This window comes from Chanos chanos, chromosome 4, assembly GCF_902362185.1.
Source record: "Chanos chanos chromosome 4, fChaCha1.1, whole genome shotgun sequence".
NCBI classification, from domain to species: Eukaryota; Metazoa; Chordata; class Actinopteri; order Gonorynchiformes; family Chanidae; genus Chanos; species Chanos chanos.
Window position 1 is genome coordinate 22617383 of NC_044498.1, and position 27117 is coordinate 22644499.

The following is a 27117-nucleotide window of genomic DNA, read 5'->3' on the forward strand; positions in this document are numbered from 1 at the left end:
CGAGAAAAGTCTCCTCGTGAATTGACGAGTGCGCTGGATCCGCGCCTTCCAGAGAAGTCCCCACCCTCTACAACCGTATCATCTCATAGTGAGCACAGCGTGCGATTTAACGGACTTACACCTGCTTACTTCTGACTAGCAATTTGATCTAAGAGCGTACTTTGGGAATAAACACAGGACGAAAACGACAGTTCCTGGGGAACGGAATGCATATCATTCGTCTTTCCCCCCATTTGAGTTATTGAAAAAGCTCTTGAGTCTAGAGTTTGGGTAAGGAGGCACAACTGTACGCTCTCTCTCTCTCTCCCTCTCACTCTCTCTCTCTCTCGTTTACACACACACGCACACATACACGCGCACACACACACACACACACACACACACACACACACACACACTTAATCATTTATTAAGGAACATCTGCTGTCAACAACTTCCTGTGTGACTTAAGTGTCACACTGGGATCAGCTGCCATAATACAATCATCTACTCTGGAGATAACTTGAAAAATATTCTGGATCATTTTTACACACTCATCTGAAGTAGAGAATTAGTGTAAACTCTACAGGGAATGCCTCGAACGTCTTATAAAGGGGCTAGTTCCACGTGCGTCAGGTCAGACATGAAACATACACAGACATTTTCACTCAGAAAGTGCAAACACAATATAGGAAAAAAATCCCTCTGTGTAAATAGTAACAGTTTGCTGTATCAGACTGTGTTATGGTGAGTTTTCTAAATGTCCTCTGGGAGTCTTTTGATTGGTCTGAAGAGTCAGAGTGTAGTCCAGGCAGTGTGCTGCCACCTTAACCATACCAGTCATTGGTGAAGCCAGGCTCCAGTGGCAGGGATCCAGATTAGGAAACAAAGACCATTACCTTATTGACCAACCTGCGCTACAGTCCAACAGTTCCAATTTGATGTGTAAACTTTTTTGGATAAGTGCCCAGCTACTTAACAATAATAGGCAAATAATGACTTTACTAATCTACTAATCTTTTCGGTGTCAGAGAGAGAGCTATGTGGCAATATTCCAGACTTTAGAACACATTCATTCATTTATTCATTAATTTACACAAGAGTCTCATTAACTTTATTTGTTGGATTATGAAATTGTTTCTGTTACCTTTGTTTCTTCAGTAATATTTAAAAACATGTAAAAAGCACACAGACTCAGATGTAACAATGTAAGAACAACAATAAATAACATTAAATTAAACTGTAGTAAATGAATAAAACCTTTAAAGACAAGCTATTTCTGTTTTTGAAACAGTCAGTACAATGTGTTTTTGGCTTGGTATCCCACAGAACACACCTAATGGAAATAAATGAATCAGGACAAAGCAGTAATAGTCTCATGTATAAGTCGCTCACTGTCTTTTTTTTTGGTAACTGATTTATTTCAAATGACTCCTCTCCATTTTTCTCACATAGTCACAATGGATTTGAGGAGAATGATTGAATGGGAAATTGTCTAAGTCCTAAGTGATTCGACACTGAGAGCTGTTGAAAATGCGTCAGATGGAGAGCGTGATTTAAACAGAACAGAAGACTGAGAGAAAGTCCTTCAGATCATGCAGTCACTGCCATAGGCCTGCAAACATCTGCAATTCAGCCATATAGTGCTTTGCTATGTTAAATGTAGTCCTGTTAAAAGGAGGGAGTGACCCTTGTTGTTTAAAGATTGAGAGCATTCAAAACGACAGGAAAACAACTAAATCATACGTCTTATCACAAACGCTAGACGTGTTATTACCCTTCATTCCATGCTCTCATATTCCATGTTCCACTATATTTCACATTAAGGAAAAGCCTTTTTATGCACCAAATTGTTTTTCAATCTCAATTTGCTTGGTCTTGAGAGTGAGGCACAAATTATAAACATTTTGCAGAAAGCTCTGTACACAAAGGGAGTGAGTAATGACTGTCAATTACTTATCGACTGGTACTGACTTGTTCTTGACGCTTGGTGATGTCATTGTTTGGAAAGTTAGATTCACACACAATTAGAGTTTATCTTCTTTCATCTTCTCAAATCTCCTCTAGAATTTGAAGACAAACAGATATGCTCTGTTTTTCATTTAACACATCTACTGAGCACAATGAATCTCTTATGCTCAAACAGGTGGCTTTTGTTACATGGACTTAAGAGGCACACATGAATTCTTTAAAATGTGGTGCAATTCGAACTGTGATTAAGATGTTCGTTTGGAGAGAATTCTTACAGTCTGGGGATTTGAAGAATAAAGACGAAACCAAAGCACACTGAGAGATTAATTAAAAAAAGAAAAAAAAAGAAAAGAAAAAAGAACAAAATATGTTCCATTTTTCAGTCACATTACCATATAAGGCTGGTAGTGAAGAAGAGACAGCTTTGACATGGAAAATTAAAAACACATTGACATGACACTGAAATGGACAGTACTCCAAAAGAACATTTTATTTCACATTTAAATACGCATATGCACCCTGGTGTTATCTAAGCACATGAGTCATGGTAAATCACATTTGTGAGAATTATTATTCTTACAAATGTAAATAACTATTCTTTTGGACTTCCTTCCATCGAAAAACTGCATAATAATTGTTATAATAACACTTAGGGAAACGAAACAGCAATTATGCCAATGACGTAGCTTGGCTTTTCACACAAAATGTGAAGAACTTTAAGCCCTTTCGTGTCAAAGGGAACAACGTGTTTGTATAATATATTTATAGTTATAGTTTGCTTTTATAGTTTTTTCTCACAGGACAGAATGACTACATGACCCCCATATTCCCTACAGGATCCAACCCAGTTCTACCACATTTAACATCCATCTGTTCAACATTAAACTCTGTATGAAACCTACATTGTGTGTGTTTGTCAAGTCCCACTGAGGTCTGCCAATAGTTTTCAGCATATGATCAGTCAGACTACCTTTACACTGTCATTTAATTAATTTGAGTCTTGCTGCTGTTTCCATTCAATAAAAAAATGTAGTAGCAGCTCTTGTATTCACTAAAGAACAGGAAGTGCACAGTCTAGCCAGCTTTAATTTTCTTTGATTGTAATCATCATAGTGATTTTTGCTGAATCATTATCGTAGGTTGTCTGACAGTAATTACTGTTTATTGACTTTAACTTTAACTATAATGGTATTATTTTAAGAGTAATTGATCATGTGAAATTAGATTAGAGCAGTTATTGGTGAAAGCATTTGAAACAGATAGCCTGAAAGACGGGAACTTAACAAACATCCAAAAGATGTCACAACCCTAAATGAAATATTGGCATCAGTCAACGTGATGAGAATTATGCCAGAAGAGATGTAAAGTCTGCTCTGCTGATGAAAATTTGTGTCTGGTTACAGAAGATGTTTTTGATATGCCTTGAAATGAATGTACCCGTCCAGAGCTGGATGATTACTGAGAGTTACTGAGCTCAGACATCTATTTCTGTGGAAACCTCTGCAGCAATGTGCCAGACTGCTCTCTGATCTTCAACACTTTTTTTTTTATCAGGGTAATGCGTGAATCTCTGCGGCTCAGTCCTGCTTTTCCCTTTCATGATCCTCTGGTCCCGGCACCAGCTCCGGGAAAGAGTTCCCTGTAGATGTCTGTTTCGTATCCAAGTGAGGAGAATCAGGGATTCCCTGCACATTACTGTCAGGACTTTTGGTTGGAGTGTAGAATGCTAGAACACAAGTGATGACTGTGACTTGCTTTGTACACCGATACATGCATTACTGTATAATAACAATACTACTACTACTACTACTACTACTACTACTAATAACAGCAAGAATAATAATAACAATAATTTTAAAAATGTTTTTTTTGGGGGGGGGGCTAGTATGTATTGTGTATTGAAGTGTTTAGTAACAAGACATTGATTATTGTACAGCTGATTAAGAGAGTTTTGAGAATGCTGAGCGGAGAAGAGTTGAGTGAAGAAAAAAAAATTATCCGAATTCGAAATGGTTACTGAGGTCTCCTGACCCCCAGGGATTATATCTCAGATTCCAGACCGACTCATTCCCTTGCACTCTGTTATCTCTCTACAACAGAATCCCTCTCTCCCCTTCCCCCCTCCTTCATTTTCTCTCTCTCTCTCTCTCTCTCTCACAATCCTCTACCCCTTCTCTTTGTCTCTCTCAGAAACCTACTCTCTCTTTCTCACTCTCTCTCTCTCTCTCTCTCTCTCTCTTCCTTTCTAACCAAATCCTACACTCTCTTTTTGTTTGTGCTCAGTGCTAAGGATTGGAGGGATTAAGCATTGTTTGTTTCTTGCTGTTTTCGAAATGATTTTTTTGGTGTGATTGTACATGCTGACTCACAGTATAGGTTCCTTTAAAGTAGCTCCAAATAATTGGCAAATATTTCTGCTACCATAAAAACTGTCTTTGTATTTTCCTTTAAATTGTCCATGAAGAGTTGACAACTGAGGCATTTATAAGAAGATTAGTGTTGAAAGCAAAATAATCCAATACATAAATATGGGAAACCACAGAGTAAACAACATATATATGGACAAACAAATTCTGTACTTGCTTGGCTGGCAGCTTTTGTTTTTTGTCACACAATGACATTCTGCTTATGTGTTTATCAGCGTCATACTTGCATGGCATATACAAACCTGGATCCCAGTTCCACCTCGCTGGGACGGCTTTCAATGCATGGAGAACTCTCAAAGAGATGACAGCTGCTACTGCTGTTGCTAGGTGAGAACTTATGTGTTACTTTATTGTATAAATCCTATGACTGACTCAATTCATTTTGTCCCCAGGACACAATAGTGTTCAATGAATGCAACCAAGGTTAACAGGTTACACGGAATACTCACTCAAATGTTTGTATTGACATTCCTGTACAAAGATCCTTGAGGGATTTAATTGTTACAGTGTTGTTTCAGTTTGTTCATTTCTCAGATGTCACTCTCTTATACAGTCAAGGTTAGTTCATGAAGAACAACATTTATGTGTGTCCCCAAGCCTCATGTTCTCTGTATCTTGGTATATGTCTGTGTAATGTATGTACCTTACAAACCTTTTTTTCCACAACTGTAACTCAGCTAATGGCTTCCCCTGAGGATGTAACTCTTTCATAAGGTCTTGAACAAATGAAAGGCACCTGTATGGAGTGTGATACACAGGGTTTGTACAAATATGATCGCATCTGAGAGTTGTCAAAAAGGATCATGACTGGTCAGAAGGCAAATTTGAAATGAGCACACACTACATTATATATGTTTGACTGGAGCCGAGGAACATTCTAGATGCAATAAGTCATCGGGGTACATTGCATAATACCTGAAAAGGCCACTGTGCTCCTTTTAAGTTATTTTTAAGATGACCAAAAATGTAGAAAAAAAAAGTTCAGTAACTGCCAAAAAAAAAAAAAAGCTTAAGTGTTTCAGCATGTCAGGTTTGCTGAAATGGGAAAGGGGGCAGGTAATTTGCTGTGAAAGGATGTAATTATGTACCTGTAAATTGTCAAGACATTTCCCTGTTTCAAGATTGTAGGGGAACATTACTGACGTATCAGTGCACACGCTGGCTTGCATGACTATCTGGGTTTAGAAAAGAGGTAATTAAAACTCCACTTTGCTCATCCAGGGTGAACAGAGGGGGCTGAGTAATCACCATACTGCATGCTATTCCATATTCTGTGAGAGCACTGACCAAAATGTCACCACATGGTTCTGTTTACCCCAGAGCATTCAACGCCACAGGGGAGCATTATTCTAAGTGTTTTTCTTTTGTTCATCTTGAAAAGATTTGACTCGTTTATAGAACGGATCTTAACTACTCAGTTGATTGATTTACTTACATTATCCAATAACTGTGGTAGGTAAGAATAAAACTATTTTGAGGACAGAGACCAAATGATACAGGGCTTTACTGATGCATTAGTTAATGAAGTAACTATAAGAACTGACTTTAAAATAAAGACATGAGCATTTTATATGATGTGCGAACTTCAAACAGAAACTTGGCATAAATAGTTACTTATGAAGGTTTAACATTCCGATGGTTCTCTATACAGTTTAAGTGAATATGATTCCAACTAGACACTGCCCCCAAGTGATAGTCTCCATGACTCAAACTTCCTTTTCAGTTCTCTTCCTTCACCAAATGTTGTAACAAGGTATCTGGTCCTACTGCTGCACCATGCTAAGTATTAAGTATTCATTTAAAAGGAGGGCGTGCTTTGGTTTACTGGGCATTACAAATGCAAGACTCTGCATCTTACACTAGAGGGAAATATGATCATACCAAATTAATTCATTTTTAAAAGGGACAGTTTTAAATGTGTGTGTGGGGATATTTTTATTGTTACCGTGCCAATTTTGGCCAGACTTTAAAAAAAAGGCTTGTAGTTCTCTCAGGGTTAAAAGTTAAAAGTTTGGTGTTCTTTGAGAGTTGCCCGTAATCTCTTGGGAGCCCCCTCAGAACTACCTCCATCCTTTTCTGTCTGGAGGTGCATGAGTTTGTGCTTCATTAAAGGTCTTACTATACTGCAGCCTTTCAGTTTTTCTTCATACTCGCTTAAAATGCTTGAGTCTGAATACCTTGACAAACTGGCAGTTTTTCCTGCAATGTCTTGAGTCGATATGACGTACCACAGATACAGTTTCATTCATTAGAATTTAAGGGCAATTGGTTGCACCTCAGTACAATTCATACATAATAACATAGGTGGGTTGATGTCTCTCAAATTATGCTAAAAATCATGAATTTAATTATCTATCTATCTATCTATCTATCTATCTATCTATCTATCTATCTATCTATCTATCTATCTATCTATCTATCTATCTGTTCCTCTGTCTGTTTGCCTGTCTGTCTATCTACCTATCTATTAGAATTATTTTGTTGAGAGAAATAACAGACAGTGAAATTTACTTACTGTCAAATTTAAAGAGATAAACAGCATCACAGAAATATGGTAATATTGTTATCAGCAGTATGCTTTTGTTGACTTGGTCTCTTCTTTGGGCACAATTAAAACTTTTTTCTTGTAAAGTCAAAGAGATACTGGACGTCATTTTCATGACTGAAATTTCACCTATCCCATTTCACCATCTATTTCACCATGTGAAACATTTGCATTCAGAAAAGGGGTACAGCTGAAACCCTCCAGCAGTCCAACACTAAATTCATTCTGTATTCAATTCTAGAGGAAGCCACGGAACATCTTAGGGAAAGTGCATATAATATATGGTGGTCCTAGCCCCCTGTGGCTGAAGACTGGCTCACCCAGAAAAGCCAGCACTCTCCTGAATCCTCAACAAAGACATCACATTATAAAAACATGACTCTCCTATGTCATAAGACTTAAATTAGGTTTAACTATACTGCTTCCTTAAGCCTTTAATACCAAAGTTCAGTGGTGGTTGGTACTACTTTGTGTTCTCTACAATTTTATTATATTGTAGTGAATAAACATATCTAATTCATGTCTAAATAAATAAACAGACAGACAGGCAAACAGACAGATAGATAGATAGATAGATAGATAGATAGATAGATAGATAGATAGATAGATAGAGAAACAATGACAAGGGAGCTGAAAGCAAACAATTTTAGCAAGGCCTGATCTTACAACATATACCAAGAAATACGGTCCTTATTTGTAAAATATGAATAGGTTATATTGAAAGGTTTCGATATAATTTAATGTTTGCAAACAGTTGTTTACTCTAAATATGCAACACTGGGTCAAAACTCTTGATAATTATAAAGCTAGAAGCCTGGTCATCCACCACTCCCCTACAACTGACTGGTCTTGCTAAACATCCGAAATAATTGCTTGCAATTACATTCTCATACATATTTTTTTAACGCAAGGGCATTGTTTGTGGATTCCTGTTTCCTGACCTCATTTTGGTGTCTTTCAGTGCAATTTACGATTCCAACTTCTTACCTCGTAAACATGATTTCAGCTAATTACGTCATTGGCGTAATCACTATTTCAAAAATAGTCACTGAATATCTAGAAATTACCTAAGGGATAATGTATAGTCCACCGATCATTATCAAAAAATAAATCCCCACAGGACGAACTTAGGCGCTTTCGCACCGAACAGTTCTAGGGTCTAATTCGATAGGAACTACCCCCTGTGGAGCTTCCCCTAGAACTACATTCGTTCTAGGGCCTTTTTTCTGTTTGCTTTCGCACCGCCAGTAGGAACGCTGAAGTGACGTAAGCCGGCCGACGGTATAGCAGCTGAGAGCTGTTGTTTATGACTAACCAGGATAGCTGCACATTTTGAAGTACAAATTTAATGACTTTTAAGACCTTTTAAATACCTCCAAAAGGAAAAAAAGAACCATTACTGCGGCAAAAGAAATCGACAAACTAGACTACAGTATACGCAATGAGTTTTATTGAATTTGAATGACAGAAATATTGATTGCACATTAGATAACCTATAACTGCGTTCTCATTAACGAAAATAAAACTGTATGGCGATAGACCCAGTCAAATGGAGAAAATAATTTCCCAATGCATTTATGCATTTACCGCAGTAGCAGTGAATGACTTGATGGGCATAGTACTTTTCGGGTGCTAGCATAGCGCTTGTGCCTGACCCTTGCTCGCGGCATCGTGTTTTTTTTTTTTTTCCCCTTTTTCCCCGCCGCAGCCCTAAAATCGTAAGCTGGATAAACACACTCTTATTTTAGGTTAAAATGCGGATCACAGCCACACAAGCGGACACACAAGCACCTACCGAAGCGGAGTGTACGCTACCTCTTCAATGTACAAATATACATTGGACGTTGCAAAATGGTGATTGTTGGGGGATATAAAATACCGGTAAAATAAAACATAAAAACCATGTGCCCCCTCCTACAATTCCAGACATTTTGAGACATGAATATCAAAAGCTAAATGAAATACGTTCTAAGACTTTATATTTTGCACGGATCTTTAAAAATGGCGGTTGCAATCATCGTATACCCGCGTCTGGACCAATGGCTGTACACCTACGTCACAAGGTTCCTATTGTGCTGCAAAAGTACCTACCCTGGAGTAGGGGCTAAAAAGCCCCTCAAAACGGCGTTCTTAGAACTAAAATCGTTCTAAGTTCCTGCGGTGCGAACACGCCAAAAAGGGGGTACTTTCTCCAACAGTTCTAAGAACTATGAAAAGTTCCTCCGGTGCGAAAGCGCCTCTTGTCTCGTCCTGAAGGGATTTATACTTGACAAAACTTGACTTTGTTGCCCTTACATGGCTTCTGCTGAGAAAAACAGTCCTTCTAGCAAATAGAACTTTAAAGTTGCAGGTGTTGCGTATCAACGTGTTAGATACAAATTACCATGAATTACGACAAGTGAACGGACTACTTGCGGAATGATATGAAAGACATGAATCAGAAGCATTAAAACCCGTTTCCATTGGCAGCGGTTAATACTTTTTTAAGCGGTCATTATCAAAGAAATATCGGACCTCGGAAAGTTGGGATGGCCCATTCAGTTCAGTGGAACTTTCTGCAGCATTCTGAGGAACCGTATAATAACACGTGATATCTCAATATTATAACTAGTGTTTTAGAAATTCGATTTCACATCGTAATTCAGCCGTAACTGTACTTTGGTATCTACAGTGCAACCAGTACGCGATTTGTAGGGGGGTGCCATCGCCCTTGTTAACCTGCCATCCCCCTATATACTCTGTAGAGTAGTGTCTGTGACCTTTGGGCCAACCCTCCTGTTAAAAAATAACAAATCACCTACTGAGTGCAACTTAGTAAGTATATCCGTGTTACGTATACACGGATTACAATAATTACAATGTTGATGGCCGACCTATTTGGTCGGTAGATTGTGCCAGAAATCTGTGAAAACTGCTGTCATAGCAACCAGTACAACGCACAAACCAAATAGCGATAACGGCGCAAAACAGGTGCCGCAGCGAGTGCCTGGCAAGGCTGTGAAACTTAACTGTGAATAAACACCATAGTACAATTCATTAATTCATTTTGTGCTGAACTGAAAATTGGAAATCCAGTATTGCCTTTGCAAAATCTGTTTGCCCACATTTGGTCTTTGCTGAAGACAATGCTGAAACAGGCCATGAGCAGTTGATTTCCCCCCACTCTTTAAGGGAAATTACAACTGTTTCAAGGCATTTTGTGCGGTGAACCCAGTGTGTTCTGCAACTCATCATGGGCATGATTCATTATTATTTACAGAACTCCGTAGAGGCAAAGTTTTCTAAACTACCTCCTATGCATATTACTCTTATTATGTCGAAATTCTTTAAGTTAATAATACGTGACTGGAAGTAAATCGTAATTATGCAGTATTACGTCATAAGTCTGCGACATTACATAGTTGCTACGTAGTAATTATCAGTATAACAAGTCGTAATTGCGAGACATTAAATGGTATTTTAAAATGTTAGTTTCTAATTGTGAAATTTTTAACGACAGTTCTGCTCTACTATGTCTGATTTATTAGGTCACGTCAGAAGTGCAAGATATTAGATCGAACGGATACCAAAATATCAATATACCAAAACGAGGCCGACAAAAAGACACCCTCAACCCATTTATTTACTTGTTGCCCGAAATGGACTACCACAGCCTACCTGGTTGTTGGAAAAAGAATTTGATGGTTATAGAAGATTATAGGTAACTCGTAGAATTTAGCTCTGCGATGATCAGAAGAGGGCAGCAAAGACCACAAGGCAGACCTTCTCAGTCAATCCCGTCAGAATAGTCATTCTGAAATAATAATAACACCTGCAAAAACAGAATTTCACCCCGTCAAGAGTGTATATTTTACCGTCGACTTCTGGGCTAGTAATGTGTGTCCAGCTTAATAGCAGTAGCGGAAAGATTATACCAGCAAAGAGTTTTCTTTTTGAAGACTTTTTAATGACAAGTGTTAGGTAAAACTAATCTTGCCAATTTAACGGATGCATAGATTCAAACATCGCGATGATAGTTAAATGTAAAACACGAATTTAAGAAACTTTACTCCTTGAAAACTGAAGGAGACTAATTATAGCTAAACGCCTCCTGCTGCAAACAAAATATCACGGTCGCACTAGAAAACAGGCTGAGAAGCGAAATTTGTTCGTATTAACGAAATTACTGGGTAAGTATTTTAACCTTTTAAAATAGACTTGCCTTCTACTAACTGACATGTTTGATATCTCCGAGCAGTTTTCTAGAATCAAAATCGTATTACTATTGTTGTTGTTGTTTTTGCTTACTTGTTTGTTTATTTATTTTAAATAATAATAGTAATAATAAGATTAGCAGAAGATTCATCATCATCATCATCATCATCAACATTGCAGTTATCCTAAAGAATCGAGATCCAAATAGCTATCAAAATGCTTAGTTTTCTAACTCTTCGTAAATGTTTTCTTACCATGGTGCTATTGGCAATATGTAAATCATAGTGTTTTTAGGGGTGATTGATTCCAGCATTTCTGAAAACACCTCATGAAGCAGGTTACTATTTCAGGCAGGTGCCGTCACATAGATAGGCGATCTAGTGCCTTCACTGCAATGAGACGGAGACATTCTCTTCGTTTTTCGCTCAGATGGGAACACCACCACGCTCCCTAACTGTCCGTGTGTTACTGTGTCTGTTGGACTTGGTTGAGACAAGAGGGAAAGGATTCTCATCAGGCAGAGTTCGTTATACCAGATCAGCGAACAGACTTCAAGATTACTGTACGAAAACGTCGGAGATTTAAGTGATTTCAGGATTACATCGGCCAGTGAAAAGGTAAGCCCTCCTTTCTAGAAACGTGCGCCCTTTGGGCTGTTTGTCAGGTGTGAAAACAGACGCAGTTCTATGCGGTCCACTGCGGTTGTGCTAGCCATTGGACACTAAGAGAAGAGGGCGGAAATCCAGGGGACAATTAATGAATGCATTTATTGTTTTCCCGTTTCTGTCCACTAAGAAAACATGAACTAATGTTTTCGTTTTTAAGGTTTTACTCTGTATGTCTTGCACCTAGCTAATTCCTTGTTAGCTAGCTAACTGACTAGCTATCAAGCTAGCTAACCTGTAGTCAGATTGTGTTGGTTTCTCCTGGTGTCCTGTCAGTGGACTCTTGCTTGACATTGTACCCTGAAATTGAACACCAGCTGCGACCTGAAAATGGTCACCTCGGTGAGTAGTTCCCCTGCTTTAAGGAGCTCTCATCTGAACAACTGGCTAATCACAGTAGTTAGCTCTGGAAATTTACAATAATATTGGCTGAAACCATGATTCACACGCTCTATGGCAGTGTCTTTGAAACTGATGTACCGACGCGTGTGGCTAGGATAATTTTATCTCTATCTGCAGCCATGTACTGGCAGGTTGTGAACTGTTAAGATATAGTTACCAAATTAATTTCTGATTAAACTAGAGGTCCGTCATTAAAACTAAGTATCTAAAAAAGATGAAAGAATATTTTTTACCAGAGTTTATTGAGACTATCGATCAGTAATGAAGTGGCTTACCTCAGTGTCATTATATTTAAGGATTAAATCACTCTTTGTAGTCACCTTTCCGCGTATTATACTAGTGACCAGTTTAACCTGTTGAACAGATTATAGAGCATTACTGTAAGTACAGAATTATTAACCTGAGCAATGATTAAAGTAATAGCTACCGATACATCGGGTACGTGACGGGTCAGCTGAACTCAAACCACTTTACATAGACCATGCACCTCGTTGAAACTATGTGAGCAGGGACACGTCGGATCAGACTTTTGGAAAATAGACTTTTTGTTTATTAGGGTCATTACTTTAATTGTTTTTCCTGGACGAGGTTTTAATCGCAAGGTATTCACAAAACTTAGAAAACTGTTTTGTATGTAAAATATTTGTTTATTTCACAATTGTTGGATCATAAGGGAAATTGCTTAATTTGGGGGGCTTTTAAAGAAAGCTTGCATTAAACCTAACTCTGTTTCTGGGTGGTAATCATTTTACTGCTTGTATGCACAAAGCAACGGTTAAAAAGCTTCGTAAATTTTTCAGAAATAAAAGCAGGCTTATTTGAACTCTTATTCGTCTTTGTTTAACAGTTGGAAAATATCGTTTTCTACGGAGAACTAGCACAGTCAGTCTGGACAACCTAATTTTGGTAAGTACATAGCCGTTTTAGGTCTGTTCGCGGTGTGTTTATGTTTGGGTGCGTCATCATATTAAATCTGGTTCTAATGTAAATGATGTCCGATGTGCTGTCTGATAGGCTGGCTCGGAACAAGCCCCACGCATAGTAATGGTCAGTCTGCTAACTGTCGAGCATGACTCCTGACTGTACAGCCGCTGTCTCACTCGCCTCGTGCTTGATAAAGAGCTCTTTTCACTTGCTGCAGCACACCTCCCAAGACGTTTATATCTATAGGAAAGAAACTGCACTGGTGTGTGTGTGTGTGTGTGTGTGTGTGTGTGTGTGCAATGGCTGGGTCGGCATCACTAGCCAGGGGTGGTTTCGGGGGGGGGGGGGGGGGGGGGGGGAGGTTGATGGGCTGATGGAGAACTGTGGAACACAGTGTTGGTGATGGATGTCCTTCACAGCACCAGAACACTAACTCTTTCACTGTTGAATGACGCTTTGCCTCTGATTCTCCTCAAGTACATGTTAGGGCCTCCTTCCCCCTCCCTGCAGGCCGTCATCATGCTCTCTTCACTGCCCCTGCCACTGCCTCCTTTCATACTCCCTGCTGAACTGGCCTCTGTGCCTCGTTCCCCAGTGCTTACTGTCCTGTTCCCAATCCATACTGCTCACAGCACTGCCCTTAGTTCATATGGCATATTGTATTACCTGCAGTAGTGTTCCCAGAACATACAGGCCGCTGTTTGACCAGTTTTACTGTTTTTTTGTTCACACTGGCACCTTCACTACCTTCTGTCCTGTCCCCCATTTCATGCTGCTAGCTGTACTGCCTCTGGTTCTCCTTATCATGGCATTTGGTTCTCTGATTTTAACAGCTTGTTTTTCTTTTCTTCAGGCATGTGTCCCTAAGGGGGAATATTTTGCTGCACAGGAACAAGACAATTTTAAAAAAGAGAGAGAAAGAGAAAGAGGAAGTGTGTGAGAGTTCGATTTTTTAGTCTTACTGGGTTTTTTCAAATGTAACAAAACACAGTAGGGTGCAGGCAGGAGGCAGGACAAGTGTCAGACCAACAAGAGTGAATCCTTGAGGTTATATAAAGGGTAAACACAGGTCAGTCACTAACTCCTTTGATGGGTCTGTTTTCCTGAAAGATTTCATGCCTCTTCAGGAATTCTGTAAATGTTTGCTGCTTTGGCCAGTGTCTGTGCCTGTGTTTGCATGGTGTTTACAGAAACAAACAAGTAGATTTACATTTCAAAATGCAGTATAGGCCAATTTCATGAAAAACACAGGAACACTGACACTGCAAAACAGGATTGACCAGAAGTTGTAACACTGTCTTGTTGGTTGGTTAACAGTGGCTGTTTTATACAGAAAATTGGCAACACATCTGGTGGAAGGTATATGTACTCTGTTTGATGGGTCAAAGGGAAATACTGACACAGTGCTAATCCTAGTTTTCATATTGTCTGTGCATTTTTGTGTCTATCAGTCTGTGGGTTTTTCCCAGTTAGCGTGAGAAAACTGAAAAGTCAGAGAAAAGATATCACTGTTATTATCTCACATACACACTACCCTGGAAGTGACAAGAACCAAGAGACCTCATAAAACAGGTTCACAAACATACACAGTGTTTTCAAGTTATTTTTGAAGGAAGGTTTATATCAGTTCATGGTGACGGCTGCTTTAGATTTCTCCGGAAATTTCCATAGTTAGATGCTTAGTCAGGGAGGGACACTAGCACAAACAGGTCTGTCTTGATTGTTGCTCAGGAAACACTTCCATTACATTGACATGGAAACAGCATATTTTAAATGTGAACACCTCGTTTGAAAAAAAAAAAAGAAGGTGGACTTTTCAGAGACCTAGCTTTCAAATAATGCCAGTCTTCCAGAAAAATGAATAGAGACAGTGCACAGATACAGTCATCGCAAAATAAAATGTCCTCTGGTTTTTATCAGATATTTTTGTCTTAGTCTTAGTGTGCATAACTCTTCCTGTTAAGCTGTGAATAATTTAATGGCGGTGTTAAAGTGAGGATGAAACTACACCCTCGACTCCGCTTTTGCTACTTGTCCTCACCTTTCCTCCAGAAAATGAATTCTTAGAGTTAGAATTGTTACAATATTATAACATTATAGCTTGCAAATTACTGTGGAGCTTAATCTGACAGCCTGGATATGACAATGACAAGTTATTTTGGCCTTGGCTTCTGCTCTTACCATATTTTCTTTGCTTTTACTGTATATAGTTTATGTACTGTTTTACTTTGTTAAAAATTCATTATTCTGAGTTTATTATAGTAACCTTCGGAGCCTTTCAAATAATTAAACAAATCTCTTTTCAAGCTGTTTAGTCATTATTGCGGTTGTTGGCGTTAGGTAAAAATACTAAGGGAGGTGACATACTATAGTATAACCGTAATAATAATATTATCCTTCCATATAAAGCTGATGACCAAAGAAGGCTAAGTACCATTAGACATATGAACCTGATTAGGTCTGCTTCTCAGTGAGGTGGAAAACGTCCTTTTTGGTGGAAATGCTCCATTTATGAAGAGAACCATTTATTATTCATGAACATTTTTTCCGTAGCTTTTGTTCTGGTTATGTAATTTCTGTAGGGGGCTCTTTTCAAAGCTGTTATTCCAGTCCAGTTGCGTCTGGCCTTTTTCAGGCTAGTACCTGCACTGGGATTATTGCTGAGACTCATTTTCTGCTTTTACTCATGGAATATTCTCTTTCTCTGTTTGGCCAGTCCAGACCTTAGAAACAGAACAATGCCCTCTACACACACATTGTGTCAAGGGGATGGACAGACTCGGGGAGGCATTGGGCTCCACACCTCAAAGCACATTGGACCATGCAAATAAACCATTCCCTCACACCATTCGTACTGATTTACAAGTCAGATGTCTGATGTCTTGTATTGGACTTTGTCTTTCGCTCCAGATGTAATGTGTAGCAGATTTTATTCCATGACCAAGTCCTGAAATAAAGCAGTGAGAGGGTCTGAAGAGATTACGTCTATTGTTTAAATAAGGTAACTTCTTGCCCTACCAAAAGAAGAGATAACTTCAATAGCTTGAGTGACAGTTTTTCACTCAGCACTGACCTACATGACGTATGCGGCTCCAACAATGCTTTGCCTGTTATTGGAGTATCGTCTCAAAACGGAAAAATATGTTCTTCGCAAGCTGTTAACACCGTGGCTTTCATTGGGTACATTCAAAGCCAAAAAGGCCTGGTGCCAGTTGAATAAAGCCCTCTAAGTTGGGATTAATCCATTTGTGTCCAGTGGAGAGGCAGGGGGGGTCCCGGGGGGGGGGGGGGGTGTCGTCAGTAAACATCTGAGAAATGGACTGAATAACCAGTAACCAAGGCTAGGTTTATTTTTTTCTCAAATATCATGACTGAAAATATAAAGGCAGTTTGTGGAACATCTGCAGATTGTTTATGAGAACAAGCTTGAGTGGATATTAGGCTTAGTTTCAGCATGTTTTCCTTCCAGTAATTACACCCTAAGATGGGTCGTCACACCTGGCTCCAAACTGCCTGGTCCACTCCCTCAGATGCCTCTTTGCCTAAGAGAGAGAGAGTTTTCTCTTTTATGGCCCATTCACACCAAACATGCAAATGTCAGTGGGTTTTGATGTTTAGTATTGGTAGCATTGGTTTTCGCTCAGTTATGCTATGGTTTAAAGGGTGTAGAGAGTCCCAATCTTTTCAACGGTGATTTGCCACACGTTTTTACATTTTGGAATTTATTTGGTTCAAAGGCACACAGAATCCTCAGATTTTCACCATTACTTTGCCGTGGACTTTTAATTTTGGAATTTGCATGTTCAGCTAACTTAATTAAATTGCTTCACCCAATTGAACAATTAAGTATGTTACTATAAAAATTAAGTGTAAGAGTAACTGAGTGTTTAGAATTAGGCCACTACACATTACTACCGTTGGTTGGTGCCGTGTGAATGAGCAGTTGTAGTTTAGTTATAAGATTGAAGTTCTAAGAATAACTTCACTTGACAGTTCACATGGCAGTTTCCTGCAGCCATGGGTTGTGGTGTTCTCAGTAGAGAGGGGCTGTCAGTGTCACTGCTGTGAACTACTTAGCCTACATCTTCTGCTCAAGCTGACCACAACTCCTCTTGCTTTTAGGTAGCGTGTGAGGGAAAGACTGAGCAGTGGCCTAAACTCATTTTGGTACATTTTATTTTGTGGCATCCACTCTGAGCAGGTTAGCATTGTCCAAGCCTGTCTTTTAACTTGTGCTGTATGGTTGTCATATCGCTAAACTTCTATATATAACACTACGTTAGTCAGTGTGCTGTGGCCTGACCTTTAGTTTGTAATAGATAAATTACCTAGATAAGTCAATTAGATTTGCACACCCGGAAAAAAAAAAGAGTGTTCTCTGTTCAGGGCCCTTGTTTGGAGTTGGTGACACACCCACTGAACTTTGCTTCCTTTTATATAGTTATATATATGTTTATTTATTTGTGCGGCATCAGCCAAGACATGGTGGCATTGCTTCTTGTTAGCGGTGCTTTGAGACAGTTGGGAAAGGGGAGTTATTTAAAAAGGGATGCCTGCCAAATCCAGTGCCTTCATGAGGCGTACTCAGCCACGGCTGAATGCAGATGAGGCCAGAGCGTTCCTTTTTAAGTGGCTTTGATTTTTTTTTCTTTTTGAGTCTTTATTATTTTTTTTTATTCGAGGCTTGAAAACAGATGTAATTGATTTGGGGTATGGGACTGTTCATAGTTTTCTTTTTGCCAAAAGTCTGTGTATCTGTTGCCTTCTCTTTTTTAAGTACATGGCTATATTCATAGTAGATATGTCATAGTAGTAGATAGTATCTCATTTCCCTCAGGTTTCCTATGTCTGTATTGGTTATGTTATGAAGATACTGCAGAGAATACAGTAGACATGTAGAGGAAGGTTGTGACACCCCCCCCCCCCCCCCGCCCTTTTTTTTTTTTAAGCTGTAGCTGTGTTGCAGTTGTAGGGACATAATAAAACCCTGCATTGGGGATCTTTCTTTTTCTTTTGAACTGGTTTTATAGTGAAATGTTCTGACGTCAGCCTGTGGATGTACTTCTCAGCAAGTCTCAACTACAGAAACCACATCCTGCCAATGTTGTGTCGACACCCCCACCATCCCTTCAAGAATTTTTTTATTTTACCTATCCACCTGCTCCTGTGTTACAGTAAAATTCCCCTAAACACACACACACACACACACACACACAGCCCTGTCACCACAAAATGGCCAGTTACATGTTAATCTTCACTTCGTCCATTAACAGGCAACAGACAGACATGTTCTGATATGTCTTTGTCTCTCAAACCTTCCTCATCCCCTGTCAAATCCATTGACCCCCCAGCCGTGTTTGACAGTCAGGATCAGGCTAAATGACTTTGGACGTAACTCCCAGAATGATTTCTACAAGCGCAGTTAATGACTTGAAGGAGAACTCAGCGTTAGTGTCTTGGGAGTTGTGGGAAACCACAACATTGCAGTTATGCCAAGCTGCAGGAATGTTAAATCATAACACAGAGGCATGAGTACAGCTCATCCTAAAACACGAGGCAGTGCTCAAGCAATTAATATATTATTGATTTCTTAAAGATGTAAAATTGTGAACGGGGATAGATTTAAAGTAAAGAGGGAGGAAAATAACTAAGACTAGAGCACGGCTAAGCCTGCCTTAAAGCCTTTTAAGAGACTAATGTCATTAAGGCCATCTTGCCTAAGTCAGACAGACAGGACTAAAAAAAGAACGTGAAGAAGTAAGAGTGCAGCGGGGGGGGCTTTGAAAATGTCTCATGTTTTGGTGAAACTTCACTGCCATGGTGCTGGCTGATCAGTAGACCCATTTTATTTTCTTCTGTTCCTCAGAAATGTCTGATTTTCCCAGTCAGAACGGACCTCTGTCTTTTTCAAACCCTTAATGGATTTCAAACACTTCCCTTTTTATTCAAGTTGAAGTTGGAGCTTGAGCATGGCTGTCATGAAATAGTTCCCTCAGATGGTACTAATAAAAAAACAAAACAAAAAAAAAATAACAACAACAACTGGATTTAGCTTTCCTCACGTTTACAGACATATTTACTTTCAAACATGTAAATATTTTCACTTACTTTTTGACTAGTAATTTCTTTAGCTTTAATGATGAGTAGTTTTTTGTTTTTTTTGTTTTTTTGCAGCGATGCCACACATTTCTTTTGGTTTTGATGTTGTTTTCTTTATGCAACATTGCATCTCTCTCTGTCTCTGTCTCTCTCACTCTCTCTCTCTTTTCTCTTTCTCTGTTTCTTTCTCTTCTCTCTCCCTCTCTCTCTCTCTCTTTTCTCTTTCTCTGTTTGACTCAACGAATGTTGAGGTTATTATTCTCTACTGAGGTTTCGTGCTTTGCAGTTGTACTTCGTGTGTCTTGCGCACTGACTGCATATGAAGGTGGAGTCATCCTGACCTGATATTGTCTCCACGAGGTTTGAAACTCTCACTCCTGGTGTTCACAAATGATGGCCAGTGGTTTAAATTACAGTTTCAAACAGAGGCAGTTTGGACTGTTACTGCAGGCTGTGGAACAGAGATGATCTGGATCTTACTACTGTGACAGTCAAATACTCAAGCATTCCAAACCTCCAGCACATGGAGAGGTTCAATGCAGCACATCATCTGATGAGATACTGTGTGAAGACACCCCACAGAGCCCCCCCCCCCCCCGAAACTGTCTCACACCACGTCTTTTTGACAACTCTGGCTGAACCCAGACACTTTCAAAGTCATTTCAGACATAATGAGTCATTGAGAGTTGACAACACAAACTTCAGCAAACATATTCATAACATATGAAATATTTTTGAAAGTCATAGCAAAAAGCGTAGGCTAACAAAAGGGCAATTTTTTTTTTAAATTTGACGTCTCAGTGTATCATTCAAAGTGCATCAGTTTTTTTTAATCTGCACATCATTAAAGTAGATGTGTGTGTGTGTGTGGATATATGTCTATGGAAGTGAGTGGTTTGAGCAAACTGTGTGTATGTATGTGTGTGTGTGTGTGTGTGTGTGTGTGTGTGTGTGTGTGTGTGTGTGTGTGTGTGTAAACTTAATATTTCAGTCTCTCAATTTGAATGGTTTCAAAGTATGTTGTCATTGCTTGGAGTAAATTATATCACTTCATTAAAAAAAAAATCAGTGGGCAGCATAATTACACTTCAGTTTTTCCATTCATCACTTGGATTTTCTGTAATAGGTTAAAATGCGCTGGGAACTACGTAGATTTGATCATGACAGTAATGGTGGTGGATTTTTCAGCTTTCAGAACCCAAACAAAACTTTTTAAAATGTCAACAACATTAAAGAAGCAACAAAATTCAAGCCACTGCAATGTTCAGTGAACGATGCGTCACTTATCTGCTGCTGCAATTGATTTTCAGCATACCATTGGATTATAACCAGATTTCACAAAATGTTATTTTTACTGAAATTAAAAAAAAAAAAAACTAGAAAAGTCGTTGTTGTGTCCCAGTATGGAAAAGCGATTGAATTCGCCTCTTATATTGGTGTGAGCTTTGTATGGGGTGTCAGGAATACAGACGAGGATCATTGTACGTGTAACTAAATTTGAAGAAGCTGTCTAGGGTCAGGTCCATGTATTCTTTGGATATATGAGTTATTTACCAAAACTGTTGTTCTTACTGTTGAAGTTTTCCTCCTTTAACTGGAGTCAAGGCAATAAATAAAAAAATCCCATAAAGAGACCCAGGTAAGATAATCTTGAGTGAAAGAGTTGTTTAGATTGTGCAAAGGTCTGGAATGGTATGATTTATGGAAACTGAGGTCAGTAGACTCGGCAACTTCAGACAACATGAAAAAAAAAAACATGAAGGAGGGGCAGGCTTTGAACGTGCTGTGTTTGGATGGCCGACTTCATGAGAGAGTCATGTTGTTCAGACAGGAAGCGTTATTGAGGAAAAACCAAGAGGAGCTGGTCGCCCCTCTGGTTTACACGAGTCCTGAAACAGCGGGGGGGCAGAGTGTTTGTGAGATTCCTGTCTAGGAGAAGACCCAAAGCGTGGAGCTGACTCTGTGGATACTACTCCACAGCTCCTCTGATTAAGAAACAAGCATTAACCCTTGTGTTTGGAGCAAAGTTCCATCCTGGTCTCATTGATCTGGGATTTCCAGTAACACGCCCTTGGTACGGTTTAACCTTTGACTTGACACTTGAAATGATTATTGTGGTGAGTGGGGTCAAGCCTACCCAGGGCCATGGTATCGTCCGGGTGTGCCCTTCACATTTGGTTTACGTGGGCTGAGTTTCACCAGTCCTAAATACGTGATTCATTTGTTTAAACATCCGCTCCAGCATCAAAACCCAGTTATAAGGGGAAAGGATTACAGCGCCATCAGGATTCTGTGTGTTTGACTTAGTGCTCCAGATGACTCATGGTCTAAAAGAATGCCTACCACAGAAATCTTTTTTTTCTTTTAATCAGTGATAATGGAAATATCATTTTCATACAAAGGAATATCAAGAATGTATCTTGTCTGTTTTCACACTAAATAGCTATTCATTTAGGTACCACAAGAAAGGCAACACTGCTTAGTTATAGTATTTGGATAGAATAAACAGAGGCCTCTTGCCTAAACTGTTTTAATGTAGGATGTTGTTTCTGAAAGAGTGGTTACTCGTAGTGTCGTTCAGATCTTTCCTTATGAAACTGGGTATCGTGATGTCAAGTCTCTGTTTCTAAGTTTGTTTCTGACTTTCTCCTCTCTCTTTTCTCTTTCTCTTCTACCCTTGCAGTCTGCGTTTGTTTCTTGGCCGGTAGGATGGGTTCAACAGCACAGCAGCAGTGAGGGCAGAAGCTCCACAACAACGTCACAGCCCTACGCAACCATGAGAACCAGCACTTCTTGATCTCCCATCTTCCCCTTCACACGGACAAATTTGCGCACACACACAAACACATACGCACAGTCACACTCGCAGTCACGCTCTCGCCATGGGCTCAGTGTACCTGTGGAAGCTGTCTTCTCAGAAGCTGGGCTTCTTCCTGGTGAGCTTTGGGTTCATATGGGGAATGATGCTGCTGCATTTCACCATTCAGCAGCGAGCCACTCATGAGAGCAGCGCCGTGCTCCGACAGCAGATCCTCGACCTGAGCAAGCGATACATCAAAGCCCTGGCCGAGGAGAACCAAGGTGTCATGGATGGGCCCTACGTGGGTACCATGACTGCCTACGGTGAGTGGACTTCAGCCGTGAGCATGGGGCATGGGGCATGGGGATGGGCTACGGGGTTCCTGTGTGTAATATTCAATGTTCAGTGTAGTTCTTGTTCTTAGCATAACTTACACAAAGTTATACCATAACCCTCATTGGTGAATTGGGTATGTGAGCACTGGGATACAACAATAATTGATTATCCTGTGACTCCATAAGATGATTGTTGGGCGTGTGCCCCCCCCGCCATAGACCTTGTTCTTTTTGATGTTACTCACTGCTGTGCTGAGTTAGAATTAAAATTCAGTGAAAGGAATTTGATGGAAGGAAAGATAATGTGCCTTGGGCCAGTACAGCGAGGATTACTCTAATTGAGTAAGTTAGCTGAATATATGCTTTTATTTTAAAGAGCACTGTGGAACGAGAATGTGTTAATGTATCTGTCCAGCGGCAGGGTAATTGCACTGGAAACAAAGCCCCTTGTCAAACACACAACACCCATGAGTTCATAAATATTCCACGTGCATTCCATGGAATGAAGGGGGGAGGGGGCAGCCAACCCAGCACTGGGCACAGAGAGAACCCAGTGCATTTTTTTTTCCAGCAGATAATTATTTATAACAGGGGTATGACATTTCCAGCCCTTCTCTCTCTCTCTCTCTCTCTCTCTCTCTCCCCCTCTCTCGCTGTTGTTTGGCTGCTGTCTCACTGGCTTTCATTAACAGAGGCAAAGGCAAAGGCAAAGGGGACGATGCTCAAATGGAACAGACAAGAAAGGGGGGGGGGGGGGGGAGCAAGTGAAGGAATACAGCACCACATGCACCGACACAACACATGCCTATACCATTGGTGGCGGGAAGGAGGGGCGGGGGGGCAGGAAATGTATGTGTGTGATATAGTATGGGAGAAAATCGAAGGCAGAGAAAGAGAGAAAAGAAGAAGAGATGGAGTAAATGCAGGGCCAGCTGCATTCTACCTTTCTCCGAGGAGCCATCGATAAGTTATTCATGCAGCTAATAGAGTCGTTTTGTTCGGGGAGAGGGTTCATTAAGGCCTTGAGATTGGTATCGATTCTGTTCTGTAGCAAAGCAGAACATCATATAGGAACCATACACTTAAACAACCACTTTAGCACCTGGTTTTACACCCAACGAGGCACCGTAATAAACCCGAGTGGTAACCTCGCCCATGCACATAGCCAAGCACCTGTGGGTCAAGCAGGCTGTGCTTGCCTTGGTTTTCATACTCATAACGGCTACGTGCACAGACCAGGAAGCTGTGAACAGAGCTATGGGGTATTGGCTGTGACTGTAGCCTGACCCAGTCATACTGGAGCCTTGCCTCTAACTGCTGCAGCTTCCCTCAAGGTGTATGAGAAACGTTTATGATCCTTCACAGGTCGACTGTGTTGCAGTCTAGACTAATGAGCATTTAACGAGCAGCACTAATGACAGCTGGAACAATACCATTTGTGATGTCCCAGAGACTGCTCTCATCAGTGTGATCAAACCATTTACCTCTTCACAGGGCGGTCTTGGGACTCAAACAAACTGCTTTCGACTGGCTGGAGAAATCTTCAGTGTAAATCCGTCAGTGCAAAACAAATGACCATTAAAACAACTCCCTTACTGCACACTAACAGAACAAATTAACATGAAACATTGTTTTTGCAGGTAGATAATTACAACAAAATACGTACAGAATGCCTCCTCCAATGTCTTTTTTTTTTTTTGTACCTGTGATGTTCTTGTGTGTAACTTCATCATCCCGTAGAGATGATCATTTACTGAAAGACCGTGGGCTCTTGATTGACAGCAAGAAATATGCTGGAATCGGCCATTAAAACGTGGATGATTTGTGATTGGCATGTTGCAAGCATGCGTATGTGGGCAGCATCTCGCGGGTGCCCTGATTGGCAGGTTTCATATTCTGCTAATATTTTAGTAGTTTTTGTCTGTGAATTGAGTTTGTTGTTAAGGTTTAGGTGTAGATTTGGGGTCGGTGAACTGCGATTGTGATGGAAATTTCAGTGTAGTGATTCAGTGATGGTGAATCCACTGATATGGAAATTTATGTGTAGACTCAATTGTGGGCTTGGTGCATTGGTTGGTGCATTTAGCGTGACATGAAAATTAGTTTTGGTTTCAGTGTCGGTGAATTGAGTCTTTCATTATATTTCAGCATAGTTTCATGTCTCATGAAATTTTGCCTGCAACCCACAAAGATCCAGTGTTTATGGCAAAAGCGGTCCGAGACTTTTTTGTATTTGTTCGGCTGGTTTCTTGGCAGTTTCCGGCACGCAGTACCAGTACAAGCTGGTAAATGCAGTATTCCTACTCAACATTCAGGTGAACACTGAATGGCTGCAGACATGAAATAAGCAGGGTTTGAGGATAGGTAAACTTTCCCTTAAAATTCCTTTTAAAAAGTCTCTTGGAAATATTTTCATAAAGTACAGATACTTGAAAAGGGTAATCAAGTATAGCAATAATGTAGGCTACACGTGCTTTGTCATTGTCCACCACTAAAAGCAATTTATTGTTCCCATCCAGCAGCATAAATAAAACCTCCCTCTCAGGAATTCAGGATATTCACACAAAAAATGTTCTGAGCTAGAACAGAGAAAATTTGAAGTACTTGCTCAGTGGTATTCATATGCTTTGTGAATTGCCACCTGCCTCTTCTATAAAGGATGATGCAACTAAAAATTGGAGGGAAAAAAAGTGTAATAATGTTCAGTACAAAATTCGTTACACGTGCGCACACACACACACACACACACACACACATGCATGCACATGTATAGATAGCGCTTAACTTAAACAAAAGAAATATTTTAGATGTCCCCCCAATGCTGGAGCCCAGCAGTATGAGTGACACCATGTCAGAAACACCCCCATTGTCTAGTTATAATGTCATGGTGCCATGTACACAGTGAGTGTAGGAGGTCTCCAGCCATACTCATAGCTTCCACTGCGTAATCAGCAATGCTTTCTGTCTCTTTGCTCATTGTCTTGTTTACGGAGAGTGCATCGAGGGTAAACAGTACCTGCTGTTAAGCAGGGAGAGTTGTGCGTGTAATCTTGCCTTTCATTTTGCCTACATGCTGAAGTAATGGTTCACTGAACGTGCTAATGCAACTCCTTTTTTTTTTCCTCCCTTTTTCCCTGCTGATGAGGTGGGACTTTTGTGTGTGTGTCTCTATCTGCTGTTTTTGCCTGTTGTGTTTTGATATCCAAGATTTACCATTAAAGACTGGTGTCTGCACATACCTTAACCACGGTGTGAGGATGACTTATTAACCCTCCGTCGGTGGAAAAGTCAATCAGGCTCTTTCATTTTTAATCCTCAATGGTGAGCGTGTACACACTGTCGTCATGGAGCAAGATTCTCTCTTTCTTTGTTTTGTTGTGGAGGAGGATATAAAAGACTGAAACTGACCTTTTCCAGCCTCATCTTAATGATTCAGCACATTTCTCGCCTGGCTGCTTGCTCTGGTCTCCTGTTACCTTGGTTCCTAATTTTATAATCTTAAACCATATGCAACTGAGCCAACTGAAATGCTTCACCCACATACCTGATTTAAACATCTCATACACTTCTCTATACAGCATAACTTACATAACCCTACCTCACTAACCCGATTTAAACATCTCATACATTTCTCTATACAGCATAACTTACAGAACACTACCTCACTAACCTGATTTAAACATCTCATACACTGCTCTATACAGCATAACTTACAGAACACTACCTCACTAACCTGATTTAAACATCTCATACACTTCTCTATTCAGCATAACTTACATAACACTACCTCACTAACCTGATTTAAACACCTCAGATATTTCTGTGTCCAGCATAGCTAACACAACACAACCACATTAACTTGATTTAAACATCTCAAATACTCCTGTGACCAGCATAGCTAACACAACACCACCTCACGAACCTTGATTTAAACATCTCAGATACTTCTGTGTACAGCATAGCTAACACAACACCACCTCATTAACCTGATTTAAACATCTCAAATACTTCTGTGTACAGCATAGCTAACACAACACCACCTCACTAACCTGATTTAAACATCTCGAATACTTCTGTGCACAGCATAGCTAACACAACACCACCTCATTAACCTGATTTAAACATCTCGAATACTTCTGTGTACAGCATAGCTAACACAGCACCACCTTCTCATGTAATCTGTCTACTGTCACAAACATACAGCTGGCACTGCTGTAGTAGCAAGACAGCCTGGTCAGGACATGTAATTCAGAGGTGATATAGTTTATATAGCTGTAGTGCAGAGATTATTTAGTTTATATAGCTTTAGTGCAGAGATTATATGATTTACATCGCTATAGTGCAGGCATTATATGGCTGACAGAAGAGTATCTGGTTTTTAGTGACTTTGGTCAGCTGCAAAAGCGTTAGTGTCCAAATCTGAGTTTCCTCACATAAGAGAGAGAGAGGGAGAGAATGGTCTCAGTGGATTAGGTGAAGCGATATTGCATTTGCAAGGCAGAGGAATTTTTGCCTCTCCCTGTTAATTTTAATACTCTCATTTTTAAAATGTGTCTCTGTTTGGGAACTTTTTTTTTTTTTTTTTTTTTTGCCCCCTCAGGCTGGATTTGACTTATCGCATTAGTTACTGGTTATATGACCTCTGTCTCAGCCATTTTTTACCCGGTAAACATTTGCATCTGATTTGTACATCAATTAAAGGAATAGATTCTTTTAAACAAAGAAGCGTATGTGTATGAGAATGTCATCGCTGTCAGGACTTAAACGCCCTGTGCTC

The 27117-nt window shown here is 39.9% G+C and overlaps 1 protein-coding gene across 1 annotated transcript in view; it reads left to right on the forward strand.

Annotated features, from left to right (window-relative positions):
• The first annotated feature begins 11694 nt into the window (after window positions 1-11694).
• The window catches only part of mgat5 (alpha-1,6-mannosylglycoprotein 6-beta-N-acetylglucosaminyltransferase), a 58783-nt gene continuing 43360 nt past the window's right edge, over window positions 11695-27117 (forward strand). Inside the window, exons 1-2 of the mRNA XM_030771958.1 lie at window positions 11695-11732; window positions 21889-22328. Of these exons, the coding sequence (XP_030627818.1) occupies window positions 22088-22328 (241 nt within the window). The 5' untranslated portion in view covers window positions 11695-11732; window positions 21889-22087. The remainder of the gene's footprint in view (window positions 11733-21888; window positions 22329-27117) is intronic.